Below are 17,042 nucleotides of genomic sequence, written 5' to 3' on the forward strand. Positions count from 1 at the left end.
CATGCCCAGTTAATTTTTGTATTTTTTGCAGAGACAGGATCTCGCTATGTTACCCAGACTGGTCTCAAACTCCTGGGCTCAAGCGATTCTCCTGCCTGGGCCTCCCAGGCATGAGCCACCTAGCCCGGCCTGTATTATCTTTTCTGGAATTCATCTCGCTTACTGGATTGCCAGCCTCTTCTGGACAGCAATTTGTACTCCTAATTCGCTTATTATAGTATGTCAAAGCATTTTTTGTTTAATCAAATTAGGGCTGATCAATGAGAAGTTACCCTTCGGATACACTGTCCCATGACTTCTCCGTCCACCAACAGTCCTTCTTAGGCCCTTGGCTTTCCCATGCCGCTTATACATTCTTTCAAAGCATATGAGTGCGTACCATTTATATTATTCAAATACGAAAAGGGAAAGTGTTAGGCGCACATTTCAGGTACTCGTCAAAGATGAGTTGGACGCTGGAGGTAAAATAAAAAATGGGCCTACCATTTAGGGAGGTGTGACGAAGTGACATCACTCTTCTGTTAAAACCCGAGGGCCCATTGGGTCACCTCCATTTTATTCAGGTTTCGGAATCTCGGTCATGTGAACTAACTTAAAAGGCTCAAGAGTGGTTACCTGCCTACCCGTCAAAATCACTTCCCAATTCCTTGAAAACTTCGGGTTCCTCGGCCGGCCACCAGCGCCTGGCGGAGAATTGCCCTCCCTCCCACTGCGCAGACTGGAGCTGCCCGTTCCGTTCCGCCCCGCCCCACTGCATGCTGGGAGTCGTAGTCCCGGCTGGCAGCGTCCGGAAGGACGGGAGGGCACGGGAGCCCGCCCTTGTGGCTACTGGGGGTCACGTTCCCTAACTGATCCCTTGGTTCTCTCGGGTGGAGCCTTCAGCGTGCACGGCGGGATTTAACTTTGCCACCGTCTCTCTTCTGGGTTTCAATAAAGTTTTCCTCTTCCTCTCCTCGTACGGAGTTCAAGATGGCGGCCTCCTGGTCGCTCTTGGTTACCCTGCGCCCCTTAGCACAGAGCCCGCTGAGAGGGAGATGTGTTGGGTGCGGGGCCTGGGCCGCCGCTCTCGCTCCTCTGGCCACCGCCCCTGGGAAGCCCCTTTGGAAAGGTCAGTGACTGTGCCATGAGTAGTCTGAGCCGACTGCATATGACTGGAGAAGCCTCTGGGGTTACCCTGCCTGTCCCATCTACCCCAGGTGTCTCCTGCTTTCACGAAGCTGAGGGCTCTTCGAGAGGAGTTTCCATTTCTCTTGACCTTTTATACTGTCTGTGAATGAGCCCTGAGCACTGAGGGAAATGACCCTGAGTGACTTTCATTTTGAGGGTCAGAGGTCGACTCAGAGTTTGTTCCCTCCGGGACGTTTAGAGAGCTGAGCCTAGTGGGAGTGCCTGGCTTGAAGTAATGGAGGTGTAGGGTTGGGATCTGGGGACCCCTACCCTCTGCGTTTTCCAAGCTCTCAGGGTTGGTGACTGACGGGCACTGGAGGAAGAGCCGCGCCTGGGACCTCTGCAGGCCCTGATATCTATCGTGATTCTAGGAAGGAAGGTCCACACACATTCTCAGATTGAGGGATCGATTCTTGGTATTCTTTTCAAGTCACTAGAAGCGTCAGTGGAATTATTTTGTCACCGGGCTTTCTTTCTCCCTGGCTTCCTTCATTGAGTTATATGTTCATGAATGAATGAATGAATGTATATTCTGAGTAACCAAGTCAAGAGTGCCAGTTTTACTGCTCTATTTATATATTCGCACTAAACTGCACGTTTTTCAAAGGCAAGGACATTGTGTCATTGTTTCCTAAGCACTTAGCACAATGATTGGTACTTGATGTGCAAATATGATTTTTGAATGAATGAATGAAATTATTCTTATTGTTTCCCTCATCCACATACTCGTTTTCCTTTCTCAAATCCAAGCAACCCCTGTAATATACCTTAATAGATTGATAGACCTTAATAAAGTATATACCTTAATAAATAGATTCTTATTTATTAATTTAGCTAAAAATATGACAGTCTTTGGCCCTTATCATCAATGCAGTTGAAATTAATACTAGAACTTTGATTAGGTCACCTTACGTTTTTCTCCAAAGATCAGCATAATGCACTTAGTATAATGGAATAGGCTCCACACACTACCTAGGGGGTAGCCCTGATCTGCTGGAGTAGTCGTTAAAAGTAATAAATAAATAAAGATATAATGGAATCTTCTGGTAGTGTAAGCTGTGGATTATAATATAAATTTTATTTTTCATTTTTGGTAGTCAATAAAAGCAAATGCTATAAATTTCAACAGGTGCAAGAAAGAATATGGCAAAATGTAAGGCTTTTTTCTGTCCATATCCCTTAGCTGCTTAGTTTTTCTCCTCAGAGGCAATCTGTGATACTAGTTTCTTATGTATTCTTCCAGATACATTCTGTGTATGTACAAGCATATACATATATAGATAACTGTATTAAAAAAAAGAAGTAGTAACATGCTGTACACATTGTTTTGTGTTTACAGCAGTTAATTCTGTTAATTGTTAATTTCTTTTAAATTTAGTAGCTCGGAGATCATTCCATATCAATACCATATCAATTTCATATGAATAGAACTGCCTCGCGTTTTAAGTTTTAAAAATAGTATTCCATTCTATGTATATACCATGATTTATGAACATTAAAGATTTAAGGAGCATCATTATAACATATAAAATTCACTGAATGCTTATTCTGTGTCATACAATATACTAAGTACTTTCTACATACATTATCTTATTATTCCTCATTATCCTCATTTTGGAGATCATGAATCCAAGGTTGCTGAAGATATATGGCTAGTAAGTGTCAGAACTTCTGGATTCAAGTAAAGGCTGTGCTATTAATCTATACTCATACTTTCTCCAATACACAAAATTTAGTCAATTCTGGGTGTGAAGATTTGATGAAAATGCAGTTAGGTTAGAGATCCATTTAATTGTATCTAAAGATGCTCCCTTCCCCTCTTTATTTTTAGTTTGTTTATTTATTTATTTTTTTGAGATGGAGCCTTGCTCTGTCTCCCAGACTGGAGTGCAATGGCATGATCTCAGCTCACTGCAATCTCCACCTCCCGGGTTCAAGCAATTCTCCCTGCCTCAGCCTCCCTAGTAGCTGAGATCACAGGTGCCCACCACCATGCCTGGCTAGTTTTTGTATTTTTAGTAGAGATGGGGTTTCACCATGTTGGGCAGGCTGGTCTCAAACTCCTGACCTCAGGTGATCCGGAGCCTCGGCCCCGCAAAATGCTGGGATTACAGGCGTGAGCCACGGTGCCCTGCCCCATCTTTAAATAAAAGGAAAATTTTAGTTGGAATTTTGTTCAGTATTCAGAGTCTGATTTACAAATGGATTTTCTATCCCTTTCCTGTTTTTTTTGGGGGGGTACATTTCTATTTTATCTTCATTTTTCATCTTTTGAAGTCTACTATTTAGTGCAGTGTAATGTGGCTGGGTGTGGTGGCTCACACCTGTAATCCCAGCACTTTGGAAGCCTGAGGGGGGAAGATCACTTGAGCTCAGGAGTTTGAGACCAGCGTGGGCAACATGGCAAAACCCCCTCTCTATAAAAAATACAAAACTTAGCGGGGTGTGGTGGTGCACACCTGCAGTCCCAGCTACTTGGGAGGCTGAGGTGGGAGGATCACTTGAGCCCAGGAAGTCAAGGCTGCAGTGAGCTGAGAGAGATGGCATCACTGCATTCCAGGCTGGGTGACAGAGTGAGACCCTGTCTCAAAAAAAAAAAAAAAAAAAAAAAAAAGGAAAAGTGAATGAAACTGAGTTCTAGCCCTTGAATAGCCCATAGCCTTGAGAGGCAGATGGAATTATGGTAGCCAGCATTTGATGAGCCCCTTCTGTGTTCTAGGCACTTTGCTAGCAGTTTCTGTTTCATAATGTAATCTTCATAAAACCCTATAAAAATTGTTGTCTTTATTGTATAGATGAATAAACAAGGATGGTCACCCAACTTGGATTTTAAACTTAGGCGTTTTTGCTTCGGAGTCACAAACTTAACTGCTATTTGTACTAGCTCTTTAATGTAACAGTGAACATTAATAACGTATTGTACCATGATCTAAGCCTGTTTGAGGTGTTATAAGACTACAGAGGAGGAAGCAGCTCTGCTTGGAGAGAGGAAGAATTTTTTTTTTTTTTTTGAGACAGAGTCTTGCTCTGTCGCCCAGGCTGTAGTGCAATGGTGTCATCTCTGCTCACTGCAACCTCTGCCTCCTGGGTTCAAGCAATTTTCCTGCCTCAGCCTCCTGAGTAGCTGGAATTACAGGCGCTCGCCACCACACCCACCTAATTTTCGTATTTTTAGTAGAGAGGGGGTTTCAACATGTTGATGAGGCTGGTCTTGAACTCCTGACCTCAGGTGATCCACCCATCTCGGCCTCCCAAAGTGTTGGTATTACAGGTGTGAGCCACTGTGCCTGGCCAGATTTTTTATTTTTAGCAAAAGTGTGGATGTGAGCTGTACATGGCCCTTATTGGTTAATGGTCTCTGAGAGAGCAACTAGAGATGAAGCTGTAAAGGTGGGCTGATCTGGTTGAGAAGAGTCTCTTACAGTATGTTAAGATGTCTAAGCTCAGTGGGACACTAGTGGAAGTTTCTCAGGAATAGAAGTGATCAGATCTGTTTTAGCATGATTGTTCTTGTGGCCACCTGAAAAACAAATCAGAAATGGCTGGATGGGAGAATACCGGAAGCTGGGTAATTATTTAGGAGGAAGTTGAAGTAGATAGAGTGTTAGGGAGTGGTTTAGGGGCTGAATTACTGCTGTGGTGAAGGAGAGCAGGGCAGCTGAGGGAGGGAATTCAGAGACACTTCTTTGACAGAATTAACATACTTGGCCAGGCACAGTGGCTCATGCCTGTAATCCCAGCACTTTGGGAGGCTGAGGCTGGCGGATCACCTGAGGTCAGGAGTTTGAGACCAGCCTGGCCAACATGGTGAAACCTCGCTCTACTAAAAATACAAAAATTAGCTGGGCATGGTGGTACATGCCTGTAATCCCAGCTACTTGGGAGGCTGAGGCAGGAGAATCGCTTGAACCCAGGAGGTGGAGGTTGCAGTGAGCCAAGATCATACCACTGCACTCCAGCCTGGAGGACAGAGCAAGACTCCATCTCAAAAAAGAAAAAAAAAAAAAAAATTAACATACTTGGACATACTTGGAGGAGACAATGAAAGGGAGGAGTGAAGGTAAATTTAGATTTCCTATTGCAGGTGAAATAATGACATAATAAGTAAAAAGTAAAACAATAAAAAAGCAATTTAGGTTTCTGAGTTTGGGCAATTTAATCAAAAGAAACAAAACAAAAATGAAACAAAATGGTAGGGCCAAAGGATTTTAGAGGGAGATTCAATTTGGCTGTCGACTCACTGCAACCTCCGCCTCCCAGGTTCAATTTGTTGTTAAATTTGAGGCATTTATTATAGTTCTAGGTAAATAAGTCTAGTTAGTTGTAGGACATTTGGGGATCTGAGACTAAGAAAGAAAATATGAAGCATTGAGAGCTATGAGAGTAGAAGAATGAGCCTGGGAATATATGTGTAGGGTGAAAAGAGCCTGTGGCTTGTGCCTGAAATCCCAGCTACTCATGAGGCCAAAGCAGGAGGACTGCTTGAGGCCAGGAGTTTGAGACAAGCCTGGGCAACATAATGAGACCCTGTCTCTAAAAAAAGAAGAGAAAAGAAAAGAAAAAGCAAAAGCTGAGGGCTAGGGCCTGGAAACTTGACATTTTGTGAGCAGAAGAAGGGGGCCTCACAGAGTGGTCTTAGGAGACTAGGAGAGAAGCCAGGGAGGGAAATGTTTATAGGTTTTCTAAAACCTAAAAATTAGCATATCCGAAATTCCATTTTCTTTAAGCTAGCCTTAGAAATTAAATGTATTTCATAGAAGCAAGGTAATATGAGGATCACATCTTGTGATTTCTTTTTATTATGCTGACAATATCACAATATTATATTTTTAGGTGCCTCTATTAAATGATGATTCGTATTTAACTCCACAATCTCTTTAGTATACATACATAGGAGTTTATTCCCTATTAGGGTTTTTTTGTTTTTTTTTTTTGAGATGGAGTTTTGCTCTTGTCGCCCAGGCGGGAGTGTAATGGTGCGATCTTGGCTCACTGCAACCTCTGCCTCCTGGGTTCAAGCTATTCTCCTGTCTCAGCTTCCTAAGTAGCTGAGACTACAGGCATGTGCCACCACTGCCCAGCTAATTTTTTTGTATTTTTAGTAGAGACGGGGTTTCGCCATGTTGGCCAGGCTAGTCTGGAACTCCTGACCTCAGGTGATCTACCCAACTTGGCCCCCCCAAAATGCAGGGATTACAGGTGTGAGCCACCAGGCCTGTCCCCTGATTAGGTATTAATGTGAGTAGAACTAACCCTCCTCAGCCATATGAATTGGTATAGTTTATTATTTATTTATTTATTTATTTATACATATTTTGTTTCTCTTTTACTTTTACATGTTACTTGCCAAGGTACAATTTATAAGTAGTACATATTACTAGTTAAGAAAATAGTCTTTGGACTTACTTTCTGTTTCCCTTAATACTCACTGGTTATAGCATTTGAACTTACTTTTTTTTTTTTTTTGAGACGGAATATCACTCTGTCATCCAGGCTGGATGACAGTGGAGCGATCTCGGCTCACTGCAACCTCCGTCTCCGAGGTTCAAGCGATTTTCCTGCCTCAGCCTCCTGAGCAGCTGGGACTACAGGCGCACGCCATCACGCCTGGCTAATTTTTTGTATTTTTAGTAGAAATGGGGTTTCACCGTGTTAGCCGGGATGGTCTCGATCTCCTGACCTTGTGATCCACCCACCTTGGCCTCCCAAAGTGCTGGGATTATAGGCATGAGCCACTGCGCCCGGCCTGAACTTACTTTTTGTTATCCAATTAGATGAATATCTTTATGTGAACTTATTTCATGTTTCTTGGATTTTTGTTAATATTTATTATATTAGAAAAGAATGTCATGCCTATCCCTGAGACTGATTATCTTTATGATAATGGAGGATTTTGTGGTGCTGGTGGGAGTATAGCAGTAAGGCCAACCAGAGGTCACTCTAATCGCCATCTTGGTTTTGCCTGGCTTCTTTACTGCAAGTTGTTTTATCAGCAAGATCTTTATGACCTGTATCTTGTGCCAACCTCGTATCTCATCCTGTGACTAATAATGCCTTAGCCTCCTGGGAATGCAGCCCACCAAGTCTCAGACTTATTTTACCCAGCCCTTATTCAAAATGGAGTTGCTCGAGTTCAAATGCCTCTGACATTTCCCCCCACTCCCTTTTACAAGGGAACCCTTAATAAAGGTTGAAGAGAAACAAAGATCCATCTTCTGCAACTTCTTCAGGCTGAATAGGGGCAATGCTATTCCTGCCTAACTATTAGGGTCTCTGGTATTCAGGGTATAGAGGAGCTCAGTCAGAAAGCGTGGGTATGGCAAGGGCCTTTCATAACTCTTGAGTTCTGACAAAAGGTGATATCTGGAAGATTAATAACTGTTCAGTTTAAGAGAACATTGAGTAAGCTTATCCTGCATTCCTTCACAAAGAGTACAATAGCAATATATTCCACAAAAGTAAGGTAAAATAAATAAAATTATTCCAAGTAAATGAACTTAGAAGGCTTTCCATGAACTGGGCAACTGTTGGAACCAAGCTCATGTGGGGTTGCTAGCTGATTCCAATATGTGCCCAGGATTAGAATATTGATCCAGATTTTTACATTATCTATTCCTCTTGTTTCTTCTGAGTAGCAACCAAAGATCACTGATTGATTTACAAGAATAAGCAGAGTCAGTTTAAATTGCAGAAAAACCTTAAAAACAACTGATGAGACTAGATTTTTTTTTTTTTTTTTTTTGAGACAGAATCTCGTTCTGTTGCCCAGGCTGGAGTGCAGTTGGCATGATTTCAGCTCACTGCAACCTCCATCTCCCGGGTTCAAGTGACTCTCCCACCTCAGCCTCCTGAGTAGCTGAGATTTTAGGTGCCCACCACCATGCCCTACTAATTTTTGTATTTTTAATAGAGACGGGGTTTCACCATGTTGGCCAGGATGGTCTCGAACTCTTGCAGGTGATCTGCCTGCCTTGGCCTCCCAAAGTGCTGGGATTACAGGCATGAGCCATCATTGCTCCCAGCCCGAGACTAGAATTTAATAGCAGGTATACCACAGTTCTTGAAACATAATTTTTCTCTCTAGTCTCCCATTTTTACTAAAGACAAATCACGGTAAGACGGATTTGCTTTATTGTACTTGGCCTGATATTTGTATAAAGTGCAGGAAAAATAATTATTTTTCACATAGGCTTTTAAAATTGACTTTGATGGAACTCTGTTCCATAGAAGGAATCTCAGATAAGACTTTTTTTTTTTTTAAAGCTGAGCCCAGCCATGGGTTTGTACTCTCAAATACCTATGAGTTGAGTAAATACCTCTTCTCTTGAGGTTCCAAGATAACTTGGGGCTCCTGGGCCTGTACTTTACTTACTTACTTACTATAGGTCAGGAACCCTGGGCAGGGACTGTGTGGGCAAGATACGAGGCCAGTTTCCAAAGGAGCTTTTATTGGCTCTATAAGTCAAGTTTGATTCCTTAAAGGAAAGCACACCACTCCAGTCAAAACCTTGGTAAAATAACCAGTTTCTCCAATTGTGCCCTGTTACAAATGAAAACAGATTTCTATTGCACTTATGCAAATAACTATTGCCGTAAGTTAAGATACTCACTAATAGTTTTCAAGTTCTGGAGAAATCAGGTAGAGAGAAACAATTATGCTCCAAATTTTTTTTATAGGAGTATACTTTACTTAATTGTTAAAAGCTGTCAATAGCTCAAAAGAAAAGTTTCCTTGACTTTGGAAATTGGAGTTTCGCTCTGTCACCCACTGCAACCTCCGCCTCCCAGGTTCATGCAATTCTTGTGCTTCAGCCTCCTGAGTAGCTGGGATTACAGGTGTGAGCTGCCACACCAGGCTAATTTTTGTATTTTTAGTAGAGATGGGTTTTGCCATGTTGGCCAGGCTGGTCTTGAACTCCTAATCTCAAGTGATCTGTCTGTCTCAGCCTTCCAAAGTGTTGGGATTACAGGCGTGAGCCACCATGCCTGGCCTTTTAATTTTTTTAAATTAGAGACACAGTCTCACTATATTGCTTGCCCTGGTCTGGAACTCCTGGGCTCAAGCTATCCTCCTGCCTTGGCCTCCCAAAGTGTTAGGATTACAGGTGTGAGCCAACATGCCCAGCCTGGTCTCTAATTTGAGCTCAAGTGATCCTCTAACCCCAGTCTCCAGTAGTAGACTTCAGGTGTGCTAGCTCTGTCTTCTCTCCTAAAAGCATTATGGATGCTAGCTCTTCCTGCTGTCTTTTGCCTCCCTTGCCCAAGTTCTCTGTTGAGGACCATTTCTACTCCTTGCCTGGAGATACCTGATACTTTAATTTCCAGAATCTCTTTCATAACCTCTTTTTACTATCCTGCTTATCCTTCTTATTTCTTCTCTTCATTGCCCCCATCCCAGAAGCTACTCTATAAACATGTTATCTATCCATACTCTTGACCAGGTGGCAGTTTTCAATAAGTTTTTAAGCCTGAACATGTAATTCTTTATAGTCGTTCCTCCATTTCTTCATAATATCATTTAAATGCAACTCCTGTAGATTCCATTTTGAAATTCTCATTTATATATGTGTGTGTATAAAATTTAAACTAACATAACAAATGAATGGGTTTAAAAATCTTTTGAAAAAAATTAGATCCCTTAGATGTCTTTATTAAATAGTATGTGAACAGGGTGAATATTAAGGAGTTACTCAGTATGCTGGGCCATGCCTGTAATTACTTCAGAATAGCTTTATTCAGATTTTTAGGCATTATTTTACTGATTTGTTATCATGAAATTTAAAGTACAATTTTTTTTCCCTTTGTAAAGTTATACACATTGGCACATTTAAGATTAACTAGCTTCTGAAGGAAAAGAGTGATAACCACCAAGCATTTAGTTTTAATTTTCATAATTTTTCTATTTAAATCAAAAGCACCCTTTTAAAGCCCCTAACTAAGCCTTTTATAAATAAAGCAAATCATCTTGCAGTGCATTCCTTGATGATGGCTTATGTTGTTTTTCTAAAGAAAGTTTAATTAAGATTTGATTTTCTTCTATTCTGTACTTTGTTTATTCATCACAGAATGAAACATAGGTCTTTAATGTCAATGGTAAGTCTGACTTTTTGGGTCATTGATGACCATTGCAGTTTTCAAAAAAGCAGCTGAATATTTATCTTTTGGGTATGATTAGAACATAATAGAGCATTAAATGGGCTGCCTATGACCTTAGCATAGGCTTTTGTCATTGCAGGAGAACATTTCTGGTCAGTGGCCACTGTTTACAGTTTGTTAAAATCAGCACAAATGTACAAATAACTCATGAATAATTGTGAACACAGTATTTAAATGGATGTTTAATAAATATGCATTAAAAATCTCATTACAGTAATGAAGTTTACAGCTGAAATTTTAATCCAGCCCTTTAGAAATATTAAAGTGCTTTTCCTGATTGTGCATTTTTCTCACAGCAGTTGGGTAAACATTTTAAACTGGAAATCTGAATTCCTTATATAGTTTTGATTTCATTTAACTAAGCATGTGTTCTTTTTGGCAACCCTCTTCTTTCCCTTTGTGAAGAAGTGAAGCTCCTTTATTCCATAACTGTTACTTTGAAGCATTTTGATCAGTTCTGTTTTAGGAATGGTGAACATATGGGATACCAGATGACTAATAAAACCTGATCTGGAAAAGACTAGATTGCGATTTTGGTTTCATTCTGCAGTGCTGGATCAATCATTTGATTTGGTATTTCCATTTGTCATCTGTAGAATGCGTTGCATTTTCCTAACTCTACCTTCCTTGCAGGTAATTTATGAGACTCAAATAGGTTATTATGTGAGAAAGTCTTTTGAAAACTGTAAGAAAAGTTACATAAATGTATGTAAGTGAAATATTAACAATAACATGCCAGAGGTGGTGGATTCTAGTCAGTGACTAGAAATGGAATGTACTCAACTTTATACAGAATTTCTAGAGCCATTTTAATTCCGGAGAGGCTCATTATATTAACAATGGCCAAGGGCCTAATCTGAATTCAGTGCTTTGAATTCCAGAAAATGCAGTTTTGATTTTTCTGAGATTGTGCAAAGGGCCTCTGTAGATAACCAGGGGTGGTTTTTGTTCTCCTGGACTTCACTACCTTTCCTCTGGATACTCTGGAAAGTACTCTAGAGGTTTTTAGAAATTATGAATTACCTCTTTTTTGAGACAGAGTCTTGCTCTGTTACCCAGGCTGGCGTGATCACGGCTCACTGCAGCCTCAACCTTCTGGGCTCATGTGAGCCTCCTGACAGCCTCTCGAGTAGCTGGGACCACAGGCACAAGCCACCACCACTACGCCCGGCTAATTTTTGTATTTTTTTTTTGAAGCTCTAAGTCTACTTTATAATTTTTTTGTGGGGAGGTAGAGACAGGGTTTCAGCATATTGCCCAGGCTGGTCTCGAACTTCTGGGCTCAAGCAGTGCGCCTGCCTCAGCCTCCCAAATTGCTGGGATTATAGTTGTGAGCTACCACACCAGGCTATGAATTACTTCTTTTGCCATTATGTTTCAAAGAAAGCTGTTGAAATTTGATTTATGCTATGCAGGTAAACTATCTTCATTTAGTAAGAAATGGATACTGGTTTCAAAAGGAACTGGAGTGATTGTGAATTATTTGCTGTACAGTGAGATCTAAAGATGGCTTTTTTGTTTTGTTTTGTTTTGAGAGCTGTGCTCTGTTGTCCAGGCTGGAATGCAGTGGTGCAATTTTGGCTTACTGCATCCTCTACCTCCCAGGTTCAAATGATTCTCCTGCCTCAGCCTCTCGAGTAGCTGGGACTACAGGCGCCTGTCACCACGCCTGGCTAATTTTTGTATTTTTAGTATAGATGGGGTTTTGCCATATTGGCCAGGCTAGCCTTGAACTCCTGACTTCATGTTATCCACCCACCTCATCCTCCCAAAGTGCTAGGATTACAGATGTGAGCCACTGTGCCCAGCCTCAAGATGGCATTTCACAGAAGCATAGAGTATTAGTGCTGCAGAGGGCCTCTGGGCCACATAGTCAAACAATGTTAGACATGTAGCTTCTGCCTTAACTGCTTCTTTTTGAGGCATCCTATTGATTTTTGGATAGCCTTAATTTTGAAAAAACTCTTAAGTAGGATGAAATTTGAGCACTTATGTAACTTCTCCCCATTCATCTTGAATCTTTCCTCAGGTGTGGTATATATATAACACTAATACTGATTCCATGTGTGACCGCTCTTTTAACATATCAAGACTGATAATATTTCATTCATTTATTTACTCATTTACTCATTCATTTATCAAATTATTGGGTGCCACCTTGTCCCAATTCCATTTAATCACCTTTAAAACATTAAAGGCTTATTATATTTCTCCCATTCATTCATTCATTTCCCAAGCACTTCTTGCTGCCATCGATATGCTACATGCAGGATGCGGGGATGTATGCTAAGTGTCTTGTTAATGTCAGCAGTCTTTTGTGCTGTCAGTCAAGTCTCACAACATAGTTTCTAGATCCTTGAACTCCTTCCCTTCTTGAGATTACTATCTACTTTCTGAATGACACTCTGAAAATGTGGCCCCCATATCACAATATATTCCTTCAAGTATGGTCAGCCTAGAGCCTTGTTTAGGTTACCTTTTCTGTGTCCTGTTGCAGTAACTTTTGGTGGTCAGGTCACATTCATATCTCACTTGAGACTCTTAGAGTTATTAAAACAGGTCTCTCCTGTTTGTATTTGATTTATTATTTTTTTCTATTTAAACATAAATTACTTTTTTTCTTTCTTTTTTTTTGAGATGGAGTCTTGCTCTGTCACCCAGGCTGGAGTGCAATGGCATGATCTCAGCTCACTGCTATCTCCGTTTCCTGGGTTCAAGAGATTCTCCTGCCTCAGTCTCGTGAGTAGCTGGGATTACAGGCACATGCTACCATGCCTGGCTAATTTTTGCATTTTTAGTAGAGACGGGGTTTCACAATGTTGGCCGGGCTGGTCTAGAACTCCTGACGTTGTGATCTGCCCAACTTGGCCTCCCAAAGTGCTAGGATTACGGGCGTGAGCCACTGCACATGGCCTAAAAATAAATTACTTTTAATTATAAAAATACTACATCATATTTACAGTAGAAAATATAGAAAAGACAACTGCTGTTAACTTTAATTTTTCTTTCCTCTTTTTGTTTTTTTTGGAAACAGGGTTTTGCCCAGTCGCCCAGGCTGGAGTACAGTGGTGTGATCACAGCTCACTGCCGCCTAAACCTCCCAGGTTCAAGTGATCCTCCCACCTCAGTCTCCTGAGTAACTGAGACTACAGGCGAGCACCACCATGTCTGGCTACTTTTTGTATTTTTTGTAGAGATGGGGTCTCGCCATGTTGCCCAGGCCTATAGTACTGCTATGAATATGTTTGTACATATATTTGGTGCATAATATATGTATGCTTTCTGTTGGGCAGATACCAAATAATAGAATTGCTGGATCATTTTATACATATGTTCAGCTTTAGTAGACAAGGCCAGTTTTCTAAAATGGTTATATCAGTGTATCTTTCCATTAGCAGTGTGTGAGATTTCAGTTACTATGCATCCTCACGAACAGCTGGTATTCTTTTTAATTTTAGTCACTCTAATAAGTGTGTACTGATATTATGATTTTATTTTGCTTTTCCCTGATGCATTTTAAGGTTGAATACTTTTTTTGTATATTTACTGGACATTTGGATAGGCTCTTTTGTGACCTGCACATTGTCTGTTTCTTAATGAGTTGTAGTTCTTTATATAATCTTGATGTAAGTCCTTTGTCAGATACATAGATTGCAAGTATTTTCTCCCAGTCTGTAGCTTGCTTTTTAATTTTATTTTTTCATTTATCTCTTATCTTATAAGTGGTGTGTAAGGCCAGCTTTTTCATTAAAAAAATTTTTTTTGAGACTAGATCTCTCTGTGTCATCCAGGCTGGAGTGCAGTGGTACAATCATGGTTCACTGCAGCCTGGACCTCCTTGGCTCAAGCAGTCCTCTCACCTCAGCCTCCCGAGTAGCTGGGACAACAGGCATGCGCCACCACATCCAGCTAATTGTTAAAATTTTTTATAGAGACAGCATCTCTCTATGTTGCCCAGGTCGTTCTCAGACTCCTGGCCTCAAGCTATCCTCCCACCTTGGCCTCTCAAAGTGTTGGGATTACCAGCATGAGCCACTGTGTCCAATTTAGCTTTTTCATTGCTAATGGAGTCTTTTCATGAACAGAAGCTCCAAATTTTATTTTACTTATTTAATTTTAATTTTTTTAGAGATGGGGTTTTGCTCTGTTGCCCAGGCTAGAGTGCAGTGATGCAATCATAGCTCACTGCAGCCTCAAACTCCTGGGTTCAAGCGATCCTCCTATTTTAGCTTTCCAAGTAGCTAGGACTACAGGATTGTGCCTAGATGAAGAAGTTCTAAATTTTATTTATTTTATTATTTATTTATTTATTTATTTAGAGACAGAGTCCCACTCTGTCACCCAGGCTGGAGTACAGTGGCACAATCTCGGCTCACTGCAACCTCTCCACCTCCCAGGTTCAAGTGATTCTTCTGCCTCAGCTTCCTGAGTAGCTGGGACTACAGGCGTGTGCCACCACGCCCAGCTGCTTTTTTGTATTTTTAGTAGAGATGGGGTTTCACCATGTTGGCCACGCTGGTCTCAAACTCCTAACCTCAGGTGATCTGCCTGCCTCGGCCTCCCAAAGTGCTGGGATTACAGGTGTGGGCCACTGCACCTGGCCAAGAAGTTCTAAATTTTAATGTAGTCCAATTTAGCAATCTTTTTGTGGTGTGTCCTATTTAAGAAATCTTCGCTTACCTCAAGGTCACAAAGGTATTTTTATATGTTCTTTTAGAAGCTTTATTGTTTTACCTTTCATGTTTAGATCTATGATACCTCTGGAATTAAGTTTTGTGTATGACATTAGGTTAGGGTCAAGATTTATTTTTCTTTGTGTGGATATCCAGTTGATCCAGCAACATTTTTTATATAGAGCATCTTTTTTTTCTGGGCTACTGCAGTGCTGCTTTTGACATAAATCAAGTGACCGTGTATGTGTGGGCTTCTATTTTGTTCCATTGGTCTATTCTTGTACCAGTATCACACTGTCCTAACTCTGTAGTTTTATAATAAGTTTTAATATCTGGTTGTGTGAGTCCTCCAACTTTGTTCTTTTTCAAGATTGACCAGACCTGAGCTTTGATACCATCGTCATTAGCCACATGTGGACACTGAGCACTTGAAATGTGTAATATGACTGGGGAACTAAATTTTTAATTTCATTTAATTTTAGTTAAATATAAAATTTAAAAAGGATACTTGATTCTGCTGTTGGAAAACCATTCAGCTATTGGAAAACTTTTAAATATTCTTGGAACATCTTGGGAAAGTGAATCTACTTTTTCTCCACTGTAGATTTTATGAAGTCTAAATACAACTTAAATATTTCCAATGAAAATTTAGATTCCAAATTGAGATGTGTTGCCAGTGTCAAATACTTTAAGACCTAATAGAAAAAAAGAACACAAAATATTAATAATTTAAAAATTTTTATTATATGTTGATTACATGCCAATTACAATTCTTGATGTCAGCAACTCTCAGGGGTCTGAGATTTTTACCCAGCTTGCAAGACAACACTTTAGCTTGTTACTGTTTCATGGGTGTTGGAAAAAGACATGGAACTCCTGGATCAGAGATAAAGAACTTTATCATGGACTAGCAGGCAACGTGAGCTTAATTCCCCTTGTTCCTTGCCTCAGTTCCGTTGCCTCAGTTCCCCTTGTTCCTCAAGTCCCATGGGGCTATTCAGAGGTCGGTCCAGGTGGGTGATGTATACTCAGCAGGTTTGTGTCATGGTTTAGGAACCCCAAGCTTAGGAAACCTCATCTTTTATAAGGGTTGCAAAGAAGCCTTCCCAGCTTTTGACCTGGGGGAGATGTTATTATACTAGACAGCAAACAAGCCTGCAGCATTTACATTTCCATCAGCAGTGTATGAGGTTCTAATTTCTCTGCATCTTCTCTAACACTAGTTATTGTCTGTCTTATCATTGCAATCCTAGTAGATGTGAGATGGTATCTCATTTTAGTTATGATTTATATTTCCCAGATGACTAATGATATTGAGTGTCATTTCATGTGTTTATTGACCATTTATATATCTTTGGAGAAATGTCTACTTAAATCCTTTGTCCATTTAAAAATTGCATTTGTCTTTTTATTGTTAAATTGTAAAAGTTCTTTATATATTCTGGATACAGATTCCTTATCAGAGATGTGATTTGCAAATATTTTCTCCCATTCTGTGGGTTGTATTTTCACCTTCTTTTTTTTTTTTTTTTTTTTTGAGACAGAGTCTTGCTCTGTCACCTAGGCTGGAGTACAGTGGGGTGATCTCAGCTCACTGCAACCTCCACCTCGCGGGCTCAAGTGATTCTCATGCCTCAGCCTCCAGGGTAGCTGGGAGTACAGGCGTGTGCCACCGTACCCGGCTACTTTTTGTATTTTTGTTGGAGACGGGGTTTCGCCATGTTGGCCAGGCTGGTCTCAAACTCCTCAGCTCTGAAGCAATCCTCCCACTTAAACCCCTTGAGTAGCTGAAAGTACAGGCAAGTGTGTCATTGTGCCTGGAAGTTAATATTATTTTTATTCTAGAATTCTTATTGTAATTGTGAATGGAATCCTTTTTTTTCTATTGTATTTTCCAACTGGTTATCTATGGTATGCTGAAAGATAAAGGTAGTAAAATGTGTTTCTCTGTTTCCAGTATCCTTCTTTTTGGCTTAAGAGAAGGCGTAAGCCACTGCATTCTTTAAAACGTTTAAGTGGCTCCTGTGGCCTTTAAGAGTTAAATTC

The 17,042-nt window shown here is 40.6% G+C and overlaps 1 protein-coding gene across 1 annotated transcript in view; it reads left to right on the forward strand.

Annotated features, from left to right (window-relative positions):
• The first annotated feature begins 802 nt into the window (after window positions 1-802).
• AFG1L (AFG1 like ATPase) overlaps window positions 803-17,042 on the forward strand; it is a 74,083-nt gene continuing 57,843 nt past the window's right edge. The window contains exon 1 of the mRNA XM_032167176.2: window positions 803-1,108. Within this exon, the coding sequence (XP_032023067.2) occupies window positions 970-1,108 (139 nt within the window). The 5' untranslated portion in view covers window positions 803-969. The remainder of the gene's footprint in view (window positions 1,109-17,042) is intronic.

This window comes from Hylobates moloch, unplaced genomic scaffold, assembly GCF_009828535.3.
Source record: "Hylobates moloch isolate HMO894 unplaced genomic scaffold, HMol_V3 SCAFFOLD_2, whole genome shotgun sequence".
Taxonomy (NCBI): Eukaryota; Metazoa; Chordata; class Mammalia; order Primates; family Hylobatidae; genus Hylobates; species Hylobates moloch.